The sequence below is a fragment of the Embiotoca jacksoni genome, unplaced genomic scaffold, assembly GCF_022577435.1.
Source record: "Embiotoca jacksoni isolate LCO1_2020_lvr unplaced genomic scaffold, fEmbJac1.0.p SCAF_6, whole genome shotgun sequence".
NCBI lineage: Eukaryota > Metazoa > Chordata > Actinopteri > Embiotocidae > Embiotoca > Embiotoca jacksoni.
This window is the reverse complement of record NW_027185414.1, coordinates 10,840,664-10,865,885: the sequence shown is the minus strand read 5'-3', so window position 1 is coordinate 10,865,885 and position 25,222 is coordinate 10,840,664. Positions and strand designations below refer to the sequence as shown.

General features: G+C 41.0%; 1 protein-coding gene across 1 annotated transcript in view; it reads left to right on the top strand.

The window, feature by feature from the left end:
• The first annotated feature begins 236 nt into the window (after positions 1-236).
• smyd3 (SET and MYND domain containing 3) overlaps positions 237-25,222 on the top strand; it is a 73,516-nt gene continuing 48,530 nt past the window's right edge. Inside the window, exons 1-5 of the mRNA XM_069174112.1 lie at positions 237-434; positions 17,348-17,411; positions 17,659-17,766; positions 17,903-17,960; positions 20,565-20,716. Of these exons, the coding sequence (XP_069030213.1) occupies positions 274-434; positions 17,348-17,411; positions 17,659-17,766; positions 17,903-17,960; positions 20,565-20,716 (543 nt within the window). The 5' untranslated portion in view covers positions 237-273. The remainder of the gene's footprint in view (positions 435-17,347; positions 17,412-17,658; positions 17,767-17,902; positions 17,961-20,564; positions 20,717-25,222) is intronic.

Genomic DNA, 25,222 nt, shown 5'->3' with positions numbered 1-25,222 from the left:
GAATATATTCATAAATATCAGGCAACTTGTCAGGTCAGAATATCTGGCACAAAATGTGACATGTAGTGAGGGACCACATTGTTGGAAATACATAATTTAGTAGGAATGCAGCAGTCCAACACTGGCTCTAATTCTTACACATTTTCTATTGAATGATTTCTTAACATGCGACATGTGATGTAAAAAGGGGGCGGGGCGTGAGCGTGACGTCATGACGCAGCGTCCAATAGCGGATGTAAACACTGCCCGGTTCATGTGGAGGGAAACGCGACCATGGCACCGAGGCTGGAGCGTTTTGTGAGCCCCGGGATAGGCAACGGTCTGCGGGCAACGGCCAGGATAAGGAGAGGAGAGTTGGTGGTCTCCGCCGAGCCGCTGGCGTGCTGCGTGTCCAACAAAATGTCGAGAGAAGTCTGCCACCACTGCTTCACGCGGTAAGACTGACTAGCAGAGCAGCATGCTGTAGAAAAGACAACGCTGCTTGATGTTCTGCGTAATATACAGTAAAGTTCGGGTCGCTGCTGGACCCAGTCATCCTTCTGTGGGGATAGTGTCGATAAACATCAGTACACACCGACATTTTACTGATTTAGCCACTTAAAATGTACGTCAGAGTTATTTAACTCGCCACCAGATGGCAGCGAAGCTCCTTGATGGAGAAGCCTTTACTGCTGTGTGGTGTTCAGATAAGTTTGTATTTGAACCAGCCGGCTGTGAAGCTTACCTGATAATACAGCTACAGCAAAACACAGTGAGATATTCTGTGTAAGTCTCATCAGTGCTCGTGATAATCTGGAGACCTCACTGAACATTTTCTTTCTGCACAGAGATGACCTGCAGGTATAAAAGTGTGTAAAAGATTCCTTGGGCAAAAGCTTGGGCAATGTAAGGAAGTTCTCTGTGTGGGTACTGAATTGTGGTCAAATAATACATTTTGGGTGTATGGAAATAATGCACAATTATTTGGTGCACAATATGATCTGTTCTAATGTCTGCTTGTTGCACATGTAAACTGATTTACATGTCAGGTCAATGAGGTCACACCACAAAACCAACTCGATATCATGCAATGTTTTACCACCGGAGTACCTTACACGGGTTAATGTGATGCCTTGCAGCATATTTTAGCCTCAAACTTTTCAGATTTGTTTTCTTTTTGACTACCCAAATATTTTCGGATTATTTTTTTTTTTATACAAAACCATTTCTTAATAGATAGCCAACATCAGAATATTCATATAAAGTTACGTTACACTATGACAGAGGATTACGTCTTTATTGATTGCATGCGAGATGAACAGTATATCCAATATCTATCTTGATTTGTCCTCTGTCTCATCTCATTTGTGGTCGAACTGGATGCTTAATAGCATTTCTCTACTCAAACCAAACCCTCTTCATCAGGCTGATTAGATGTGTGTGTGTGTGTGTGTGTGTGTGTGTGTGTGTGTGTGTGTGTGTGTGTGTATTTGATGAGGCTGCTAAGGAGAGATAAGTACTGATTTCTAGTACAAGGACTGCAAAGTGAATGACAGGTGAATTACTGTATATAGTATGCATGTGGAAGATGATTAACAAGAGCAGTTGTTGCAGACATCCTCTGGGAGAATATAAACATGTAGCTCATTTCCACTTCTGATTTTCACATTAAAGTTAAATTTATTAGCGCATGATCACTTCTTTATAATGTCTCTTACTACATTCGAAAGAGTTACCTCTTCTCTTCTTACACTGGGATGCAATCATATGTGCCTTGTGTAAGAACTGTAGAAAAGCTGAAAAGTTCAGATTTATATGGTTCAATAAGGGATATTATGAAATTACTATCAGAATTGGCCAAAATCTTTTCATGGTGGGGATTTCGAGGATTTAGCAGGGTAGGCAGACAGACAGACATAACTTGATCTGTGCTTAGAGAGACACGAGAGAAATGATAAAAAAAAAAGATGATGGGTGTTTGAAGAGACAGAGTGAAGATGAAGATACTGAAAAGAGATAACTGTGAAGTTAGAAAAGGACTGTGTGTGTGTGTGTGTGTGTGTGTGTGTGTGTGTGTGTGTGTGTGTGTGTGTGTGTGTGTGTGTTGAACAGGGTGGGAGTGTTACTACCCTTGAATAAGAGCTGAAGATATGATGTACTACTTTGACCTGAAGCTTATAATTATAAGGAGGGCTTTCCCTACCATTATAACACTCAGTTACAGCACACAAGTGATTTTTCCCGGCACCTATAAGCAACTATAGCTCAAGTGTAGCTTTACCAGTATAATACCAGTAACTGAATAGAAATATTGAAAATAATTAAAATATGGGCGTGTGCGTTAATACCAAATGCATTTCTGTGAATAGCTCCAGTTTAGTGTGAGCTGCCTGAGAGTAGCTGGTTATTACTGAAAGGATACTGGCACATGTTTTGGGTGGTTGGTGTTGGGCCTGTCACCATTATCTCATAATGGCCTGAACATATTAATATGCTCAAAGGCAGTAAAAAGCTCTTCTTCTTCTTCACAAGGTGAATTATTAAACTATGATTAGGCTTATACTATAATGGCGATCATAAAATAAACAGAAAAAGACAATTCATTGCAATCATTGCAACAGACCTACTTGTTTACATGCCGCATTAGAAAAAGTGAACAACTGACACTCCACAACAGACTCCTCATTTAGCACACAGCTCGGTGTGCTAAATGAGGAGCAGTCCGTTTCAGCTATATTGGGACAGATCCCTTTCTTAGGTTTCTGTCACATCACTGTTTGGCATCAAAGCAAAGGCTCCAGTTGTCAAACTGCAGTCAGAGCCAACGACCAGCGCACGGGGCACTGCAGCACATCCGCTTCATCCACAGGTAATGAGGTTAATGCGGCTGAGGCAACGATCCTCTTCCCTCAACTATCCTGGCCCTGAGAGACACGCTTCACCTCACACTGCTTTGAGACAGCAGTGGGAGACTGTTGCTACGCTGCGTGTTTCCTGTCTGAAATAACATCAGGACAGTGCTGTTTATTTTCTCTGTGGATGTTAGGTCAGTTTTCAATAATAATTGTCTGAAGGCTAAAATTGTTCCCATACATGCAACATTGATTATTTTCCTCTCAGCCTGAAGACTCCACTGTTACTAAAAAGCTTTTTGCTGTGCTGATTTGATTTATAGAAGCAGCTCCCACGATGTCTTTGAAAAGTAGCAGCTTGGAGGGTTAATATAAAGAAGCCCATCCAATTTCGCTGCACAAAAACAAGAGGTTTGGTTGTTGTAATGTCTCGATCTGCTGGATGCTAGTGGCTCTACACATGACAAGGTCGATCTGTCAATCTGTTGGCACTTTGGTGCAGATGGAAATATCTTAACAGCTCTTGGATGAATTTCAGACATTCATTCAACATTAATTCAATTAAGTATTGTTATATTGTGTTTTGTCAAAAACACATGATCAAGTTTTAAATAGTAGTACACATGCAAATACTGGTGGCAGACAGTTGTTCACTTTGTATTGCATTTACACCCCTACCACCAGATAGTGTTGTTTCAACCGTTTGATTCTTCCACAACAACATAACAACATAAACTGAGACAGGAAGAAGCCCCAGATACCAAGACAGTAATCATAAAATTAGACTTTAAAATCGCATTATGTCGCTGTGCTTACAATAACGCAGTATATTATAATTTACTGAATCATAACCACTGTTTTGATGTGTATTGCCAGATTATTGCCAAAACAGACCTCTACTGTTAGACGTGATGCAAAAACATATTTTCACCATATTATATGGCTTTTAATGTGATGAAGAAATGGCTGAATTATTGTATAAAGCAGGCTCAGTTCTGTCCACACAGGTTAGATGCTGTACGTGACACACACACAGTTTTTAGACTCCCGGCTACAAGCTCTAACATTGTAACTTGACATGTGTTCAATATCTCAATAAACATATTTCACCCTCTCGCACGAGAAGAAAGAGATACAAGAACAGAAATCAATAAAAGAAAAAAATAGACCGCTTATGCCGCCACTAAATTCCATTATTTTTTCTTGTGCTTGGAGCAAACAAGATTGTGTGTGTGTGTGTGTGTGTGTGTGTGTGTGTGTGTGTGTGTGTGTGTGTGTGTGTGTGTGTGTGTGTGTGTGTAATAAGATGGAGGCCATAGGTCTGTGATCCTGTTTTTGAGATATTAGATACGTGTTACAGCTACATCTGTTTGCCCTTCGGCCTACTCAGCCTAAGTTTCAGAATGTCTGCTTCACATCTTTTATTGATCTGGATATGTTGGTGTCACAAAAACAATTGTAGAACGCAGGACTTGCACACGCGCACCCCCACCACGTGCACATGCACAGATTGGCCTCAGAGATGTGAAGTGAGTTTTTTTCCACAATTAGCCTCAGCATGACTGAGTGCTGAAGAATGTGAGTGTGCAATTATTTGTGTGACTGTATCTCATTGCAAGAACAGAGAGATGTACTTAATGTGTGTGTGTGTGTGTGTGTGTGTGTGTGTGTGTGTGTGTGTGTGTGTGTGTGCAGGAAATAAGCAGGTGGTGAGGGTGGCGTGGGGGGGCATCAAAGCTGAAGTTAATTACAGGCCTTGAAGGCTGTATGTAAGTAATGAGTGATAAACGCTGAGGGAGTGCACACACACACACACACACACACACACACACACACACACACACACACACATACATCTAAGTAGGATCAAATCGCCAGAGGTCAACAAACAAACAACTGTTAGAGGATCTCAGACTCAGAGAGTGAGGAGGGGATGAGGGGAGATAATAGAGGGAACAAAGACAGAAAAAAAGGGAAATATTTTTTTTATTGTCAGAGTAGAAGCCTTTACTATTTCAAATGGCACAAATGCAAAGTGAAGCAGCTTTTGAAATGTTACTGATTAATACTGTTTGGAGGACTTGTGGTGACTGAGGTGTCATCTAATGAGGGGTTTCTATGAAAATATAATGAGACTGACTTTGACCATCCAGTGAATATCTTTCTATGTTTACGTGAAACGATTTTGGTTTAAAACCATCCGCATCCTGAGGACCTGGTCCTCACAGCTTTAAAGGGCAACTTGAGGGTTAAGACCTGTATTTCGGGTTGTGATAGGTGCTTAGTTGTGATGGGTACGATGTTGTTGTATCCCAATGACTCGCCCTGCTCGTCTCATTGATCCAAGCAGTTTGGTGTAAGTAGTAAAAGGTAGGGGTGGGCGGTATGACCTTAATATAATATTACTATATATTTGGGTATTTTTGCAATTACGATATTTTTGACAATGTGGCAAAATTGGGAAAAACATTTGATTATTAATTTTGATAACATACAATTTTAAGAACATAGGTGTTACAGTTTGCTTTCAGATATTGAGAAAAACAAAACAAAACATGATCTCAGTTCTGTAGTTTGTAAGCAACACCACAAACGATGAATATCCAACGATATGTGACACACACACACACACACACACACACACACACACACACACACACACACACACACACACACACCCGAGGTGTAAAGAGGTCAAGTTGTGCCTTAAATCTGAGGATTTTTGATTCAGATTGGGTTTTAGAAGAGCCAAGTAGCAACCTTAAAACTGTGTGTTTGATCCAGGTTGGGTTTAGGTTAAGATCTTGGATGAGGTTTAGAGGGGGGTCGGGTAGTGACGTTAGAATTGTGTCTTTGAGGGGGTCAGGAAGCGATTTAGGATTGAGGTTTTAGATCGTCATGCATTAAGTGTCCTAACAAAGATAGAACGAGAAACGTGTGGGTGGGTAGTGTGTGTGTGTGTGTGTGTGTGTAACATTATCTCTCTCAGCTGAAGTCTTTTTATTTGACACCAATCTCTCACTCAGTGTCTCCTTGGATCCCACAGAAACACACAGACACATTTCAGAGCAGCGCAAACAACAAAACTAAAACATCAAAAACTTTTGTCTTATTTATAGACAGAAACTTTTGATTGGAAGTTAGATAAACCAGTTTCCCAGGGGTCTTTACTTATTTCAAAGAACATGAAATAATATTGACAGACGGTTGACTCAAGAGTTTTGTTCTAATTTCATTTGGATGTAAATGCCTGTTTGTGAAGCTGAGCAAACAACAAAAAGTGAAAAAAATGCAACAACAGATGAGGCGAATGTCACAAATCATGACACTGCCTTTTGAGGCAATCAGTATAAATATGTAATGTTTAACATTATGAAATACAGGGTTGAGATGCAGCAATGAACTGCCTTTACAGAGGTTCTATGTAGCAGCCGTGTTAATAACTATCAAAACTCAACAAAGTTTCAAGCTTTGTGTGTCTTTATAAATACTTGACATCATTACTGAAGTTTTTTTTTTTGTCAGTTTCAATGTATATTTCTACTTGATTTCACTTTAGAACGCCTTCTTTGGCTCCCTGAGTTGCTGCAACTGAGTGGAGACGAGGGGCTTCTCTGTGCACCACCACTTAGCTAGCAGCAGATGATTTATCCATTTATGGGACATCTGTTTATTACAAGGACAGATAATAACTATGGCAAAACCCTCCCCTACTAAACTTTATCGAAATGCATCGAATCGTTGAGAGGTGAATTGAAATCAAATTGAATCGTAATGAAAGATTCACAGCTCGAAGGTTGTGGTCATTTCTCGAAGGTTGTGGTCATTTCTTTCTCTCTTACGCACACACACACACACACACACACACACACACACACACATACACACACACACACACACACACACACACACACATATACATATACATATACATATATATATAAAATGAGCGATATGTCAGCCCAGCTCATTTTAGGTTTAAGTGTTGGGGAGAGATGCACATTGGTGCCCTTCTATGCAGTGTACATCACAAGTGATCACAATAAATTTGAAGCTATCAGGCATGAAGGGAATAAAGCAAGAGAAATGCAAGCAGATGTGGTTTGATCTCAGTTGAATATCTGACAGCTGAATTTCAGACAACCAGAACTTACATTTGATAGAAGAAGCACAGCTGAGATACTTTTGTAAAATGCTGATTAAAATGCAAACAAGAATTTACAGAGATCCCAAATTATACACGACTCCAAAAAGAGCCACATCACGAATGTCAAAGAACTTGAGAATTGGTTTTCACAACCAGCCATTTTCAATATTTAACTGAAGGAAGAAATGTTATCCAGGTTGTTCGTAGACTACAGCAAATATTTTCCAAATGAATAAAAGAAAAAACTAAACCATATGTTAGTAATTTGATCTCAGACTTCATTCAGAAAGCTAATCGTGTCCACACAGGCCTTAAATTATGGTGATTTTTTTTTTCTTTTTCTTTTAGCCTTTAGGATTGCGGGAGACATTAACATTCACAAGTAACAGATGCACTGTCTGTGATCAGTAGAATAACAATAATAAGTCCACATGGAGCATTTTGTTTTATACAAATTTCTAGTGGGAACAAACAAACAAACACAGAGTTTCTGCACTCCCTGGAAAAACACACTGACCTTAATTAATTGTGTTGCACACAGCCTAACAACACAAAAAACATTAAATGTTCATCCTCCTGAGGACCAATGTTTAATTTCTGTGAAGACCTGTTGTCCTCACAAGTGGAGTTAAAAACGATTCACACAGATGTGCTCGCTAGATGAATAGCAAGCACTAAACACAGGGGGAGGTGTGTTCCCAGTTTACAGCAAATCACTTGATTTGCAAATTATACAGCTGTGTGTGTGTGTGTGTGTGTGTGTGTGTGTGTGTGTGTGTGTGTGTGTGTGTGTGTGTGTGTGTGTTTAGAGACACCTGGGTATCTAACTGCAGGAGATGGAGGGGAGGAGGGTGGCAAGGAGCAGATACAAGCAAAATAATCCACAGTGGGAATGAAGCAACGGAAGAACGGCAAGGGATGAGAAGATGGTGGACGAGAATGGTGATGATAAACTGGGAGAACGAGGAGAGAAGGGAGGCAGATGGGAAGGAAAAATGCGGAAGGTGGGAATCAAAGGAAGAAGACAGATGTCAGAAGAAGCAGATGGTAGAATAAATTGGGAGGAGGGAACGAGTGAAAGGAGGAGGAGGACAAGGAGAGTAATCTGTGTGCTTCACATCCCACTGCATCCACACACTTATCAGACAGACAGAGAGAGAAGGTGATGGTGGTAGAGAGACAGGGTGGATGTTTAACAAAGAGACTTACAGTTAGTGTCAGAACATAAACAGACAGAGAATAGGAAAGGAGCTTTGTATGTGTGTGTGTGTGTGTTTTTTTTTGTTTTCTTCCTTCGAAAACCTTGAGCAGTTTTTAGAGTATACAGATGTGACTGACTGCGTGTTCATCATTATGCTGTCTGTAGGACGGCCCTGACATGGTTCAGACGTATTGAGTTTACTGTATATCCTTGCCTTACTTACTCTCACACGCGCACATGCGCACACACACACACACACACACACACACACACACACACACACACACACACACACACACACACACACACACACACACACACACACACACACACACAGAGAGAGAGACCCACACAGAGGCAGCAGTGGTGTACATGCTAGTCACCAGTTTACTCTAAACTCATGTGTTCATGTGTCTCTGACTGTAGCCGTGCTGTGGATGCCTGCAGTGTACTTGTGGATCTAGCTGTACGTAGTCTGTGCTGTCATAGCGTAGATGCAACAGTAGATGGCAGTAGTGTCCCTTCAGGAAGTGCTCATTTGTTTAATACTCATGCTTACATTGTCTCACACTTACTTTGTAACACACTGCAGCAGTGCTGGCAAACAGAAAGTTGAATTGGCTTTGCTGCAAGAGGAAGAGCTAATTTGTCCAGAAGTTTGGAGAAGGACATATTTCATGTTGTCTCCACTGTTCACAAACAGAAAAAAGAAGTAGCTTGAGCAGATGAGACTCAGGTAGGGGAAACAGTCAGTTTTAGTGAACTAGATTTGTATTTATATTAATATTTACGTTTTACATAAATATACATCACACGCCATTACCTGTCATGTTGGAGATAGACGTAGCACGCTGCGTCGACCACTCAGCCTGGAAATGAGAAAACTCACTCAGGCACGACTGGACAGCCCAGAAACGAGAACCCCACTAATTATTAACGTACACAAACACACACACATGAAGACAGAACAAAATCTCATGCACACATTGTTGCAGCCAATACTCACGGGAAATTAATTACCATGCTACACACACCAACAGATATATGCTGAGCTAGGCCTAATTAGGTGTCTGATAGCATAGACTTAACACAATTGACCACATATACACACATGTGGGTTCTACGCTCTTGCATATCAATAGAGACAACCAGAATCCTTCAGTCTCTTCGACTACTGTTGAGTGACAGTTTTTATGTCCTTATTATTCCTATTCTTCTTGTGTTTATGTTTTTGTGTTTCTCTCGCTTGGATTCTCTCTCCCTGATTTTTCTTTTCATTTCACCACTCAATTCTATCACATCAACATCTGTGCTCTTCATTAGGGTTTTATCTTTAAAAAAAAAAAATAGACTTGCTTGCTTTCACTTGTCATTTTGCACAACCTAAGAATTGTCTAATTTGCAAGGTCATAAAAACACACCGCTGTTGTTTGGAGGAAGAAAACATTAAATAAACATCACACATACTCATCGTAATGTATAATTTTGTTGTTGCAGTACTTAATTGACTTCAATATCTATATATAATGTCTTTCAAAATGTTGTCGTAAATAGAGCATTATTCGATTAGTTGATCAACAGAAGATTAATCGCCGAACAGATTAACAGATGATAAAATAATCAATAATTATAGCTAGAAACTGATGAGTTGCCAACTTAATTTACTTAACTTACTTACTTACTTACTGATACTTTCACAGAATATTTACATAATGACATATTTGATAAATAATCATCAGTAATGACGATATAATGACCAAGTCGGTAAAAGGCAAATAATAGAACAGCTAAAACAGTCTGGTAAGTTCAGAAAGTAAGCATCACTTTACTGAAACGCAGTCTTTAAAACCAGGAGAAAATTACACTAATGCCATATTATGATACCCCGATATCCAAAGTCTCCAGATATTTAGTGTCTTATCAAGATATGATTAAATGTGGATGTATATATAGAGTCCCAGATTTTTGTCTCTTGTTTTTCCTGAGTGAGGAAGAAGCTCCATCTCTTTATTTATCAATGTGAGGATTAGTCTTCTGATTGACTGTTTTGTGGTTGTTTGTTGATTAATGTCTGGAAAATGGCCATCACATTTTACATGACAAGATGACATCTTCATATATCTTATTTTGTCCAGCCAACAGTAACAAAAAAAAAAAAAAATCCCAACAGCTATTCCATTTAAAATGACATAAACCAGAAAAGCAAATTCTTACATTTGAGAAGCTGCTACAAGCAAATGCCATCTTTGCCAGATACACAGTTTAAACAACTGATAATACAATTGTTAGTTGGTATTGGTGGGGTTATTGTGAAGTTATATAATCCGAATATTTAAATGTATGATGAAATACAGGAAGTAATGAGCCAAAGAGAATGTTGGGGGGGAGGGGGGAGATAGCAAAACAAGAAAGAAAGTATGGCATTGAGAGGCAGAAGTGCACAGTGCTGGGATCCAGAGAGAGAGTCTGGTTTTTAATTGACTGTTCTGTGTGCTACTAATGAAAGCCATCTAATGTTATTCATGAGTTTTCCTAGTGTGCCTGCAGTCCAACCATGGACCCGCCATCCAGAAGACTATCACTTCATACAGCATCTAACAGAGACACAGAGGCAGAAGAGGAGCAGAAAAAAGGCGAGGGGAAGAAAGGGATGAAGGGAAGGAGGGGGTTGACAGCAAGAGAGGGGACATGATAAGAGAACATGGCTGAAGTTCAGACAGATGTGCTTCTTAAGAGAAATCATAATCTATGTATGAAAGTGAGTAAGTTATATTAAACAAGAAAGTGGATTCTGTTGCCCACTAATGAACGGACGAGGACGAAGAAGTTTATATCTTTCTGATTTCTGTCCTTTCCGCTCTGTTGTTATTGTCCACATCTAAATTTGGAGTATGTTAAATCAGTGAATGTAACTTTGTGTAGCGCATGAAGCAGTCCTAGAGTAAAGTACGCTGCCTGCAGGCCAGAGCAGGGTCATCTATGTGTCTTCGAATCATGAAATAATGTGTGTGAAATGTAGAGAAAGCGTGTGGGTGTTTCTTCCTGAACCAAACAATCACGGATGACGAACAGTAAGCACTCGGTTGGAGGAACGCTTGGTTGAACTGTTGAGCTGCAGGAAACAAAATATGTCTTTGTTGGTTCTCTTGTTATTGTTGTTGTTGAGCTCATGAAAGTGGAATATTTCAGATGGCGTCCCAATCACATTACAGACTTTACCAGTAATCAGCATTCATGTGTCACTTTTCTTTCACACTAAAATTTAAATTCCTCAGGTGGAATAAGTAGAGAGCAAAAATATTTGTTTTTATGAGTGTTGTTCAACCACTTACAGAGAGGAAATATTCAGTTACGTTTAACCAAGATAAACCGTCTACAGTCCCGCTGGAATACCCAGATCATGTGACCGGTATCTACAGTATACTTGTGTGTGTGTGTATGCGTGCACTGATACTTTATAAATGCTAAGAGCTTATCAGCCTGGAGGCAATCACCATAACAACAGTTGCTGTGGTGCAGCTATGCATTAATGCAGCTCAGTACAGACGCAGTATAGGATTGATATTCTTTCTGGGTGTTTGCCTGTCTGTCTCACACCCTTCATGTCTCTTTCTCCTCATTTTTTGTTTGATCTATTTTGTTAAAGTACATTTTCTGGTTCTGAAAGTCAAAGAGTCAAATCATCATCTGTCATCCGTCCCCCTCAATCAACCTGAATGAATACTCAAATATTTGTATTAAACAGCCAAATCTGATTCAACTGCCAGAATTCTGTGACAGGAAGAGCCCCGGAGCTTCATATGAGAAACAGCTTGATCAGAGTAACCAGAGTGTTTGTTGCAAATCAATCCACTTCTTGATGCAAGTCCTGTAAAGTGCATTGTAACGTTGTCTACAATGACTGGGATGGATACCGCCACATAATCGGTATGACAAAATCTTTGACTGTTGACAAATTCCTATTGTCGCATAACAACAATCATCAGATTGCCTTTCTTGATCTGTCAGAAACTTTATGTTTATTTTATATATAAACTATTAGAGTTTACCCCATAGTGGATATTTACCTGGTACCAGAATGACCTATCCTGTTCATGAATAAACCGTGTAACTCTTTCAATATGTAATTCCTCACAAAGTTAAGCAACAGGAAACAAGTATAAGAAAAAAATGGGGTTGTAGTCAACATCAGGCTTCCTGTCTGGTCCCTGGAAGATGGATAGACTTCCTGTGGCAGCAGCATATGATCACACTCTTTGTGTATGAGTTATATCCTGACTGTGTTTAGGTCTGGTCTGGTCCTATCTGCTGTTATTGCTTTTTGTGTCTCGGACTGCGGGCATGTGTTTCTCAAACTCTGGGTGGCTTCTCTGTTTCTGGTTGGTCTCAACATGACAAGAATAGCTGTGTTTTCATGATCCTACATCCCAGGAAAGGGCTATAAATGTACCACTTGTTTCCAAGCTGGAAAGTTCATCGCAAATATACACAGTGGCATAACAAGAGGGGAGAAAAAGATGAGACGGATGGTGAGAAAAGCTGTAGAATTTATAAGGAGTGCGGAGGAGAGAGCAGGAAAGAGAGGGGTGTTTTGGAAAGTTGTACAAGCCTGCAGGAACGTCGAGCCAAGTTCAACAGTCCAGTCTGGTCACACACTGATAGACGACACACTCGGAGGAAACACTTAACTTCTGTCACTAATGTTGACAGACAGCAGCCTTCGGTCAGACCTACTCTGTGTGTGTGTGTGTGTGTGTGTGTGTATCTTCATATTAAATGTCAAATTTTGCTTTTTAAGGTTCCAATTTAATGAAATGTGCCGTACTCCGTACGCTAAGCCTGGGGCAAATGTATTTACATCCATCATAACATGTTATCCATTAGTTCATTTTGGATTTTGTGTGTGTGTGTGTGTGTGTGTGTGTGTGTGTGTGAGCTCATAGTACCATCCGTTGTCAGATTTATTATCAATCTTCCATCATTTTCCTGTCGTATAAGAAACCACAAATACTTCTTAGTTATTACTATTTATGTAAACTGGTATATGAACTCATGCCAAACCAGCTTTCTTCTAACACCGACTCCCCATGCATATGCTCTTGTGTTGGAACGACTTCAGTAATGCAAAGAACTCCTACACACGCAAAGGATTCTGGGTTGTCAGTTGTTGCTGGTAATTGTGTATCTAAATTCATATGCTTTTATTGGTCCAAGCTACATACCATATAATTGCAACTTCCATGGTTTGACTGCTTGTTCCATGTCATCTCCATCTCTCCCCATTTTCTGCCTGCATTTTTTCTGTCACCTTTGAATGTGGTTATACAGAGAGAACGTATCGTCTTTTATCATTTTGCAATTCAAGCAAAAGTACTATTCAAAATTAGCTCGGAGCAATTCAATTATTAATCAATTACACACATATGGAGAAGAAGAGGCTCATATGCGCCTTTAACTCGGGCTCAACAAATGCTGTCCAACTTCTAAAACCCTCACGTCCATCATCAAACTCACTTCCTCTGGTCCTTTTTTATTGATCAGTGGATGGGCCGTCTTCTTGGTGCTTGTCACTTTCTGTGTATCTGCTAGTTCCACCTGCAGAGTTTAAAGTGCACCTCATCTTCACATCTTTTGAAGGAGTTACGCGCAGAACTTTCTGACGGCTGAAGTCTTCGCATGTTTCTGCTGTTCGCACCTTTGCATCTAATCTCTTAAAGATGCTGTAAAGTAGAAATGAAAATGAGTTTTAAGTACCTCACACCACAGAAGTATGGGTTGTTAACTACCCATCCAAATTTGAATTAAAAAAAACACCAACAAGTTTGTTAAATTAGGCTTTGAAATCGTGAGAAAATCATCAGTCTTCTCTGCTCTGAGACTGGGGGGGCGTGTCCTGAAGGAGCTGAAGCTCCGCCCACTCACTGGAAGGTGTTCAGTGTTCAGTATGAGAGTCCTGTGGCTGCAGTTCTTTTCACACTAAACGGTCCGTCTGACATCCAACCTCTCGGTGACTTCATGCATGATGTCAGTGGCTCTGTCTCTCTGGTGGATGGAGCAGCTTGCTTTGTGAAAACAGAATAGAATCAGAATTTATTTGTCCAATGAGTGAAACATACAGATGCATATAAATCCAGCTTGTCCCCCTGAGCTGTAACACAGGAGTAAAACTGGACACCAGAGACAGCAGACAGTGAGTCTCCAACTACTTCTAATGACCTGCATTACAATAGTGGAGATAATAAGAGCGGAGGAGTTGATTTAGTTCTGTAACGACTGCAACATGCACAACGCTGCATTACATCACATGTCAATTCAAACTTTGAACCTGCTCAGGTCGAGCCAACAGTCTTTCTCTTCCACTGATGTCCCTCCACCTCCTCCTCCACCTGCTCTCTGCAGCCTCCTGCACATGTCGTCGGGCTCGTTTATCCGGACCGGTGCCGGTACCGGTACATGTAACCGAGAGGGTCGGTGATTGTAACGTTACACCGTCACCGGAGTACAAAAACAACAACCCTCATTAATCAGGAGGGCAGGATCTCCTCTGGTCCATGTTTACCATCACCCCGACATGTAAAATACAGAGTTACATATACTATAGTTCCTTATCGGAGCTATATTGAGACACATAAAAAAATCTGCGGTTATCGGAGCATTTTCCTCTGAACTCTGCTCAGCTACGAGCTCAATAGAAGCTAATTAACACATTAGCTACCATTCCACAAAAATACCATTATTCTACACCGAGTAAAATCACGTTAGTGGTTTGCACCGCGGACTAAATATAGCAGAGTTACTGTGGAAAAGTTATCTATTACAAGCACACAGAACTTAAGCTGAGTGGTGAACTGCTGGCGGTGGCGGACGGTGCGACTGGGAGAATGAACGGCCGTGAGGGCGACGCTCGGTTCAGCTCTGAGCTGCAGGAGAAACGGTGCGTCCATGAACTCCGTCTGTCTCCGGTGGAAGTTGGTGAAACTATCCATCGTGAAATGATCACTGCAGAGGCAGCTGTTGGTGTTGATACTAAAGTCTCCTTTAGCGTAGCTCTTCATGAAATCAATCCACCTCTTTTTCCTTCATCAGTAGGGAATTTAAATAGCGCTGCAGCGCTGCTTTGGAGGTTCTTGCTTCCAGGAAAGATGCACTTGCGGGTGGAGGGAGACGTCCTGTAGCAGCCAGCTGATGTACAATAACAATCTGACTACAGCAGGAGTAGAACTGAAGTCCAGTGGGATGACCTCTTATGCAAATGAGCTCCAGGCTTTTATAGCGTTTCACCATGTGAGAGGAGGAGCCATGCAGAAGGTTATATAAACCGGCTGTGATCTGACGTAGATAGGTTGTTGTGAGGTAGATAGGTTAGGTTTTAGCCCCGCCTAAAAAAACTTGAGTTGAAGACGGATGAGAAACTGTTCAACGGTCTAACTCCACATTTCAGTGCGACAAAGTTTTCAAACTTTGCACGCTTTCAGCAACTCATTTCACACGTATATAATGTATTGAGAAGCAAATCTTGGAATTTGCTTTACAGCATCTTCAACATCATACAGTTTTACCTGGTAGAAGCATGTTTTTCTTCTCCATATGTTATTTAATGGCGGCCGGCAGACAGCTTTTAGGTGCATTCCCACCACCCTCTGATGGGAGTAACGTGTAACAACCAGGTGCCAGTAAAAACAGGGGAAATAAAAAAGAAGAATTGTCACATATACTAATCGATTTTAAAAATATTTTTACAACTATTCAAATATTCGAAAATCATATCCCAACAACATGGTTTTCTGCAAGAACAGATTTGTGGCCACTTTGTGTATACAGATTGGGAATACATTATCGACATATCATCATCCTCTAAGTTGATATGTTGAACTTGTAAGAAAGCAGTTGCTTATTTTCACAATCAGCAGTTATGAAACAACATCTTTCATTCAGAGTTGTGTTTTGGGTCACATGGCAAATGTAAGTCCATAATTTGCTCTTTTAACTCACTTCATCAACTCCTTCAGGGAAATATCTGGCTGTAGCTGCTCAATGCTCCACTACACATTTTCCCCAGCAAGTCTCCAGCTGTGGCTCTCTGTTGCTCAGCAGGTAGCGTGCAGAGGGTGTTTCGAGATTTTTGTTTTGTTCATAACTGCTGCCTGCGGTGACCCAAACCAACACGATGAAAGCAATGGCATTGAACCAAAACAGTAAGTTCATGGGCCGGGCGCCCAATCAGTCAGTCACTCTCTACCGTCTGATAAAAACACCCAAAAGCCCTGCTGTAATATTATATATTGCAAGCACGATAACTATGGCACATTTTGACCTATGCGCGCACACACACACACACACACACACACACACACACACACACACACACACACACACACACACACACACACACTCTGACAGGGTTTCTATGATTCAGGTTTTGTGTCTGTGCTTCGGTGATGCGCTCTCTACTGGTTGTAATTGGCTGCGTGAAGCTGTCAGACTCTCCTGTGCTCCGGCTTGTTATCAGACTGACAAGGCAAACTGGAAAGGACACCAGTATCACTCAGAGAAACACAACAGACCTCGGAGGCAGCAAACATGCACACAGCTGTCACACACAGTTGCTCAGGCACATGCAAGTGCCGTGATGCTAACAGGCTGTGACACTGAGGAGAGTGTACCTAATGTTTTAACCTTAGATGACAATCAAATTAGAGATGGGTAGGTAGATAAAATGAGATAACGGATGCATGCGGTCTGCTTAATACAGCAAATAGAAAAGGTTAAGACAAGGGCGGTGCATGGAAAAGGGCCAAGACAATGACAGCAACATGCTTGAGTGGATATGAGGATGTGTTTGGTAGGGTGGCAGTTTAACCATGTCCAAAATAATTTGTATGTGTAGCAGCCTGAATGTTTTATGTTCAGACACTGAAACAGCAGTAGTGAAAGTCTGCTGATGTCAGACTTTTGTCAGGCTTTTTAAAATCCATTGGGCTGGTCCCATTCCAGGTCATTGACTTCTTTAGATATCACTAATATTTTTGTACTCCTTGCCTTTTTCATAACAGTGAATCAGACTTTTAAGCATTTGGTTTTCTTTGATGCTGGAGTTTGTTTTATTAATGGAAGTTTAATTAACTGCAGAATTAACACATCTTTTTTTTTCTCGATCTTTCTTTCTAGACGTGAGACATTGTTGAGGTGTTCCCAGTGCAAGATGGCTCGCTACTGCAATGTCACCTGCCAGGTATAGAGAGTGTGTGTGTGTGCGTTTGTATTACTCATGTTGTGGGGACAAAAGTTGTAAATTATTACATTTCAAGATGAAGACTTGGTTTAGTGTTCGGGTTACACAGGAAATAGTTATGGTTATTGTTTATGGTCATTCTCCAGGAAACAAAAGTACCCTAAGTCAATTTAGTAAAGTCTGAAATGATGGAAACATGACTGTATATGTACTTGTATCAATGTGTTGAAATGCTCTTCTTCTGCAGAGACAAGCATGGTCTGGTCATAAGAGAGAGTGTAAATGTCTGTGCAGCCTCCTACCCAGAATTCCTACTGACTCAGTCCGTCTAGCTGCAAGACTCATCTTTGCCTTGGTATGTTTCTGGACTTTTTCATTGTTTAACTCTCAAAGTAATGTGCTTTAAGAAACATAATGTGCAACAATTTGAAAAATATTTCTGTAAAACTAGAAAGATGTGCAAATACCCCGTCCTTCTTCTTTTGTTTCAGTTAAATCCATCTAAGAACAGTAGTGAGGAGCTCTACACTTTAGAAGAGCATGAATCACGTAAGTCTCTCCTGCAACAGTGAATGCATGTGTGTGTTTATCCTGATTGTAATGCCACTGCAGTGAAAAACGGTTTATCTTCTCACTTATTTGTTGTTATTTATTTATTTACAAGGGCAGTGTTTATAAATCTTTCTGTAAATATTCCAGAGTTAGCCACAGGCCAACTTTCTATTTTCATCCACAGTTAGTCTCTTGCCAGATGTTTAAAGGTAGAACAAGAACGATTGATAAACTTTAGACTTTATTAATCCCGCAGTGGAGAAATTTAGTGGTCACAGCAGCATAGAAACACAGTTAGGGAAAAAAGAAAAGGTGCACACAATAAGAAAAAAATACAACTATGTATACAATAAGATAGATAAATAGAATAAAAAAATATAAATAATAAAAAAAAAGGCCGTTATTTATTAAACATTAACAATATTGATTAACATTGTTAATACAAATAAGTTTAAAAAGGTGAGGACTGGAAACATGAGCAGCATCAACAACAAGCTGAGCAATATATACAGTGTCAAAAAAAAGTATGTTTGCAGGAGATTGAAATTTCACTGTATTAGTAACATAATTTGGATACTATATGTTTTGAGATCTATAATAAAATAGATGGATAGATGGATAGATAGATACATGTGTAGATAGATACTGTACATACATACATACATACATAGATAGATAGATAGATAGATACTTACTTACTTACTTACTTTATTAAATCCGCAAGGGGAAATTATTTTGCTACAGCAGCATGTACAGGGCAAAGCAATAGAAATGACATAATAAAAAGAGGTAGTAAAAATATTAACTATAAAAAAATTAAAAATGCACATTATATACAAATAAAATAGAATAATATTAAATTAAATTAAATTAAAAACAGTGCAACGGTGTTAATGATGTGTGATGGATTTTGCCAGAGGTGAGCTTATTGCAGTGGGCAGGAACGATCTCCTGTATCAGTCCTTGTGACAGCGGAGCTGGAGGAGTCTTTTGGAGAAAGTCCTCCACTGTCCCTGCAGCAGGTGGTGGAGAGGGTGGTCAGGATTATCCAATATGGATAACAGTTTGTCCAACGTCCTCCTCTCCACCACCTTTTCCAGACTCTCCAGTTTGCCGCCAATGATGGAGCCGGGCTTCTTAACCAGTTTAAGTCCGTTGGTGTCTCCGGCTCCAATGCTGCCCCCCCCCCCCCCCCCATTTCTCTCCCTCCCAGCAGACTACTAGAAGTACGGTTCACAGGCCACAACAGACTGGTAGAACGTCTCCAACATCTCGCTGCACACATTGAAGGATCGAAGTTTCCTCAAGAAAAAGAGTCGACTCATCCCCTTCTTGTAGACAGCGTTGATGTTGGTCTTCCAGTTCAGTCTGTTGTCATGGAGACACTAGGTACTTGTACTCCTCAACCATGTCCACCTCCTCTCCCAGAACTCTTAGCGGTTGTGGAACCGTCGTCTTCCTCCTGAAGTCGACCACCATCTCTCTGGTCTTGGCCACGTTCAGAAGCAGGTGATTTCTACCCGCCCACTCCACAAAGTCCTCCACTACTGCCCTGTACTCCTCCCCCCGTCCATCCCGTATGCACCCAACCACTGCAGAGTCATCACAGAACTTCTGCAGGTGGCAGGACTCTGAGTTGTACTGGACCACCGACCACCGTGTCGGACAGAACACCGCCCAGTCGGACAAACTGTGTTCCAGTCAGTGATCCAGGAGACGGTGGACGTGTCCACCTCCATCACCTGCAGCTTCTCCCTCAGCAGCAGTGGTTGGATGGTGTTGAATGCACTGGAGAAATCAAAGAAAGTGATTCTCACAGAGTCACCGGTTCCATCCAGGTGAGACTAAACTCGTTGCAGCAGGTAGATGAGGGCATCGTCCACTCCCACATGAGGCTGGTATGCAAATTGCAGAGGGTCCAGTAAAGATTTCACCCGCAGTCTGAGGTGGGCCAAGACCAGCCTCTCCAGCACCTTCATCACGTGAGATGTGAGGGCAACCGGTCGGTAGTTGTTGAGGCCAGATGGAGTCGTCTTCTTCGGAACAGGAACCAGGCACGACGTCTTCCACAATACCGGGACCACCTCCTGCTTCAGGCTCAGGTTGAAGAGGTGTTGCAGGACAACAGCCAGCTGGACGGCGCAGGTCCTCAGGGCCCCGGGGCTGATGCCGTCAGGTCCTGCAGCCTTGCGTTGGTGGAGTCTCTCCAGCTGTCTCCTAACATGGCCAGTCGTCACAGAGATGGGGGGAGGAGGGTCACGGTGTCAGTGGTGGAAGAGCCCTTTGAAGTTGGGGGCTCTGTGTCCATGCAGCTCACCAGGAGGGAAGGGGGAGGCAGCAGAGGTGTTTGGGAGGTGTGGTGTGTGGAGGAGACAGATGAGGGCTGTGAACTAAACCTGTTGAAGAAAGAGTTTACAGGGAGCCCCCTGGTTCTCTCTCATATACTAAACTACATAATTTGTAGTCTTTCTCCTGAGACACAAATATGAGGTTCTACGACTCGACTTTGAGAAGAACATGTTTGCTGTTTTAGACACAGTCAACAAGAGACAGCAACTGTTTAGCCAAAGACGGATGATTTTCTGCATTCTTTTTTTACAGACCTGAATACTATGTCTGAGCAGAAGAAACAAGGCCTGTTTCAGCTGGCATCCATGTTAGAGCTGTACCTACAGGAAGTACCTGACCTGACACACGATATGACGTCCGTACTGCCCCCTTCTTGCCGAGAAGCCCTCAGTCTTATAGCAAAGGTTGGTTGAATGCTTGTAAACACAATATACACATATACCTTTGTGTATACTACATAGCCTTGGCATACTCATGAAGCACATGAATACGCAAACCCAAATGCAAACATGCCTCCCTCAGCACAAAAAGACAGAAATACACAAGCATCTGCTTATTGCTTTTGGCTCTACCACAGATGTGTCTAAGATCTTCCCAGCATCTGTAATCAGATCCTTGTGTTTATGTGTTCCCAGAACTACTTCAGGTCTTATTCACTTAAAACACACTAGCTGTCTTCACTGGAATTTATACCGCAAGTTGTTTCGTGTGCAGGGATGTGTTTGTCTACACTCTGCTCTGCCTCTGTTATGTGTTAGCGTATGTGGCTCTTCCTCGGATCTTCTATTCCAAGAAGTCTTTGTGTGTGTGTGTGTGTGTGTGTGTGTGTGTGTGTGTGTGTGTGTGTGTGTGTGTGTGTGTGTGTGTGTGTGTGTGTGTGTGTGTGTGTGATTATATGATGATAATATGCGAGTAATAAATAATGAATGAAGATTTATTTCCCAAAACTAACATAAAAGTTGCAAATGAGCAATACTTACTCATAAGCTCCATGACGTGAATGCTTTACTCTTAAAGCAATGAACCGTTGACTTGCATAATCTAATTTTCAATATACAAAGCATCTCTTACATTTCATGTTTCAAGTCAGATGAAAATTATGTTTTGGGTTCCAAAAGGATACTTACAGTCATGTGAAAAAAAACAAGCACATCCAATGCAAATTATTGACTTTTTTGACCATACAAATATGGGGCAAATATGGGGTTAAAGATTAGGAGTCAGTGATTAAATGGTCCTGTTTGGTGGCTGATTCAAACCAGACCATGATGGATGTATACAGAAAGGAGTGTTTAATAGTTTGAGGGAAAAATGACTATACTGTTGTGTATCTTGGCTGTAACGTCCTATAATGTGTAATCTGTAGAGTAAACTTATTAACCACATTCAACTCATCGATAGTGAGAGAAGCTAAGAGAAAAAATATTGGCTCCTCATTTAAAAGGGAATTTTTCAAAGGAGGAAATGGTGGTCACATAGACATGGAGAGTTAGAGAGAGAAGAAAAACTGAGGATAGAAAATGGGACATAAACAACAGAAGAAAAAAAAGGAGGCTCGTGAAAAAGTGATAGAAAAAGAATGAGTGGAGGAAGGATAGGAACCTAGAGTGCGTACTCTGCCTGGTAAAAGGTTTGAAGTAGCTGTATTTATGGCTCTGTGTGTGTATGAGACTGTAACTGGGACTCTTGGGAAACACGAACACGCCTACCTCTCATCTGACCGTGGTAGAAGCAAGGAAACTCTCTATGGAAAACTATGTTTATTACCTATATATAGAGATGATTTATCACAGACCGCACACACACACACACGCACGCACACACACACACACACACACACACACACACACACACACACACACAACACACACAACACACATATATAACCACCTGGTGTCATGTGTAAGTGTGGAGCCAATAAATTTACACCCCTGCTGAAAACGGTTCTGGCTTCAATTACAGGAGCAGAAATGAGGAGTGTGTGTGTGTGTTTGAGTAATCATCTGTGTGTATGTTAGCGCTCACTTTTTGGTTGTTATAATTTATTTGTTAATTTGTTTTTTTTTTCCCGTAGTATAGCGTGTGTATATCTATGTGTAGGTGTACTTCTGCGTGTGGACAGATGTACGTTGTACAGGTGTGAGTGCAACTTCTTGTTTGTGTGTAGGAGTAATTTATTCTCATGGCTTTCTTTTATATTTATTGGCCATCTGTTGAGCAGCTAAATGGGATGCAGACACCATCAAACTTGTGCACCTTAACGAATGGGAAAGTTGTCACTCTCCAAACTTTCTCTGTAGGAGGTACTTCCGCATATGCAGAGGTATAACCAATATTTTTTTTCTGAATTAATTGGCCAAATAAATGAAGAGGTCAAAGGAAGATGGAGGTAGGAATTTAGTTGGGAAATAGTAATGCGATAATAGAACGTACAAAAATACACTGTTTGCATGTTTTTTTTTCACTCCTGCATGAACATGTTCTTGTGTATTTTTATTGCATGTGTTTCTATGCAGCATATGAAGTCATTAAAATCATCTTTGTGTATATGTGTTAGTATGTTTAGCCTTATCTCTCCAGCATTTCCCTGATCTGCCATTGTTGCTGGCAGTGGGCGCAGCCTAATTAGCTTAGGCTTTGGAAAATCACACACATACACAGATTAGTGTAATGACTTTAAGTCCATCATGAATGCAGTCACAGACAGTACAATGTGAAGAGAGAATACAAAAAACATTTGTTTAATTGACTTAAACTGGCTGCATGTTTGTGGGCTCCCGGGGAGAGGTGAAGATGAAGAGAGGAAGAGGAGGAGAGATGATGAACAGGAAATGATTGACATGAGGGAAAGAGATGGGGAAAAAGGAGGGAGGAAAGCACACAGAAAGAAGGGAGAGGGGGAGGAAGGAACGGAAAGAAATGGAAACAGTGAATGGCAGATGAAAGAGGCGATTGAAGAGATAAGACATGCAGATGTTAAAGTTAAGAGCGAGAGAGGAGAAGGGAGGAGGAGACATGGCTAAAAAGAGGGACAGCGAGAGGCAATCAAGAAGAGATTAGAGGAGGTTCGGCTGAAAATTGGATAATTTTGAATAAATCTGGATGCTGTCGTTTAATTCTTCAAAGTGATCTGAGCAGCAGTATGTTGCATGAGATAGGCATGTGCAGTATGTGTGTAGTGTGAGTTGGGGGTAGGGTTCGCTTAATGAAAAGCTTTTTGGCTCCAGCTGCAGCAGCCGCTATCTCTCCCATCTCCTTTTATTATCCCTCACTCGGTCTCAGCTCTCCTCTCTGTCGCTCCAACATTTACAGTAATTAGTGTTCTTTGCTGGTTCAGAGGGATTTACACAGGGATAGAGGCTGATAACTTACCAAATTGGGAGTGTTTGTGTGTTCTGTCTAATTTCCTGAATCGTATGCAGAGGCATGTTCCAGAAAGTGAGATTCCTCAGCCAGGGCCGTAGAAATGATCCTTTCACACCAAAACGATCACCCAACAAAGACCTGTGTCTCCTGTTGGGGTGAAAACACTCAGCATGTAGTCTGATATGAGATCGCGGACCATTTTCTGACCCTCACCTGGTGTTGGAATGTCCTCTGCTCTGGTATAAATGATTTCTAACAGTAGGATTATCATTATTATTGACTATATACTATATACTAGATACCGATGGTGACTTCTGCCTTCATACTCGTAAATCACACAGTCCTCTCTATCACATGTGTATATACATTGTATTTAACATTATGGAGCGAAGGCTTCCCCATTTACAGCAAACAAGGGGCCTGAAATAATATTAATGAATCCTTTTAAATCACAGGATTTAATCTGTGCGGTACACCAGGTTGAATCCCCAATGAAGAATCAAACATTACATGACATAATACTGTGTTCAGCGCAGAGGGCAACATAATCACAAACATGGTGGCGTATTTCTTGTACCGATTGGTCATTCACTTTCCATATTAGCCTTTGGTTTATCACGGCTAATCATAGCTCAGCCCTGTGGCTTATCAGCTCTTGCCCACATTATCCTTTTATTAGTTCCTTCATGCAGGACAAATAAAGGCTGGCAGTTTAATAAAGGCTCAGGCTATCAGTAATTGAATAACCGTATTTCCTGTTCAACTGCAAATGCTGATGTCATAAAAAAAATGGTGTTTTTAGAGGATAATTATCTTGTTCACATTTGACACTGTGACTGGAAAGGATTCTAAATGCAAAGGTGGAAACAGTCCATCTGACATGCAGCATATCACGAATAGCTAATGTAATACAGCCTGCTGTTGTGGATACATTATACACTGTTTTATTTGGAATATTTGATTTTTTTTTTAAATTATTTGTATGGCTCCCGTATATCAAGACACATTTTGTTCCCTTATTTATCCCATTTTTTTTTGTATTACTTGCTAAAACTGCACTCATGAGACGTATTGAGTTTACTGTATATCCTTGCCTTACTCACTGTCACATGCGCGCACGCGCGCACACACACACACACACACACACACACACACACATGCACACACACACACACACACACACACACACACACACACACACACACACACATCTGCCGGCTGTCCAGACAAATATAAGACCAAATGGGACATTCTTTAATCTTTTAATAAAAGTTCGACTGGCCCCGTGGGAAACAGACTGCAGATACTCCAGATGGCCAGCCTGCCTTCGATAATAGCATTTCTTTGTTATATTTCACAGCTTATGTTTATGTGTTTGCCTAATTATCGTGTATGTATAGATCCATTTTCTTAGAGGAATATATTTGGGGAAAATGGCTTTTTAAACCTTATGAGCCTTGCTAACTTATTGTGGGCGGTCCCTTGTAATGTTATTTTACATAATTGTGGAAAACCTAAACTAAATGTGAGACCAGTGTTGTCTT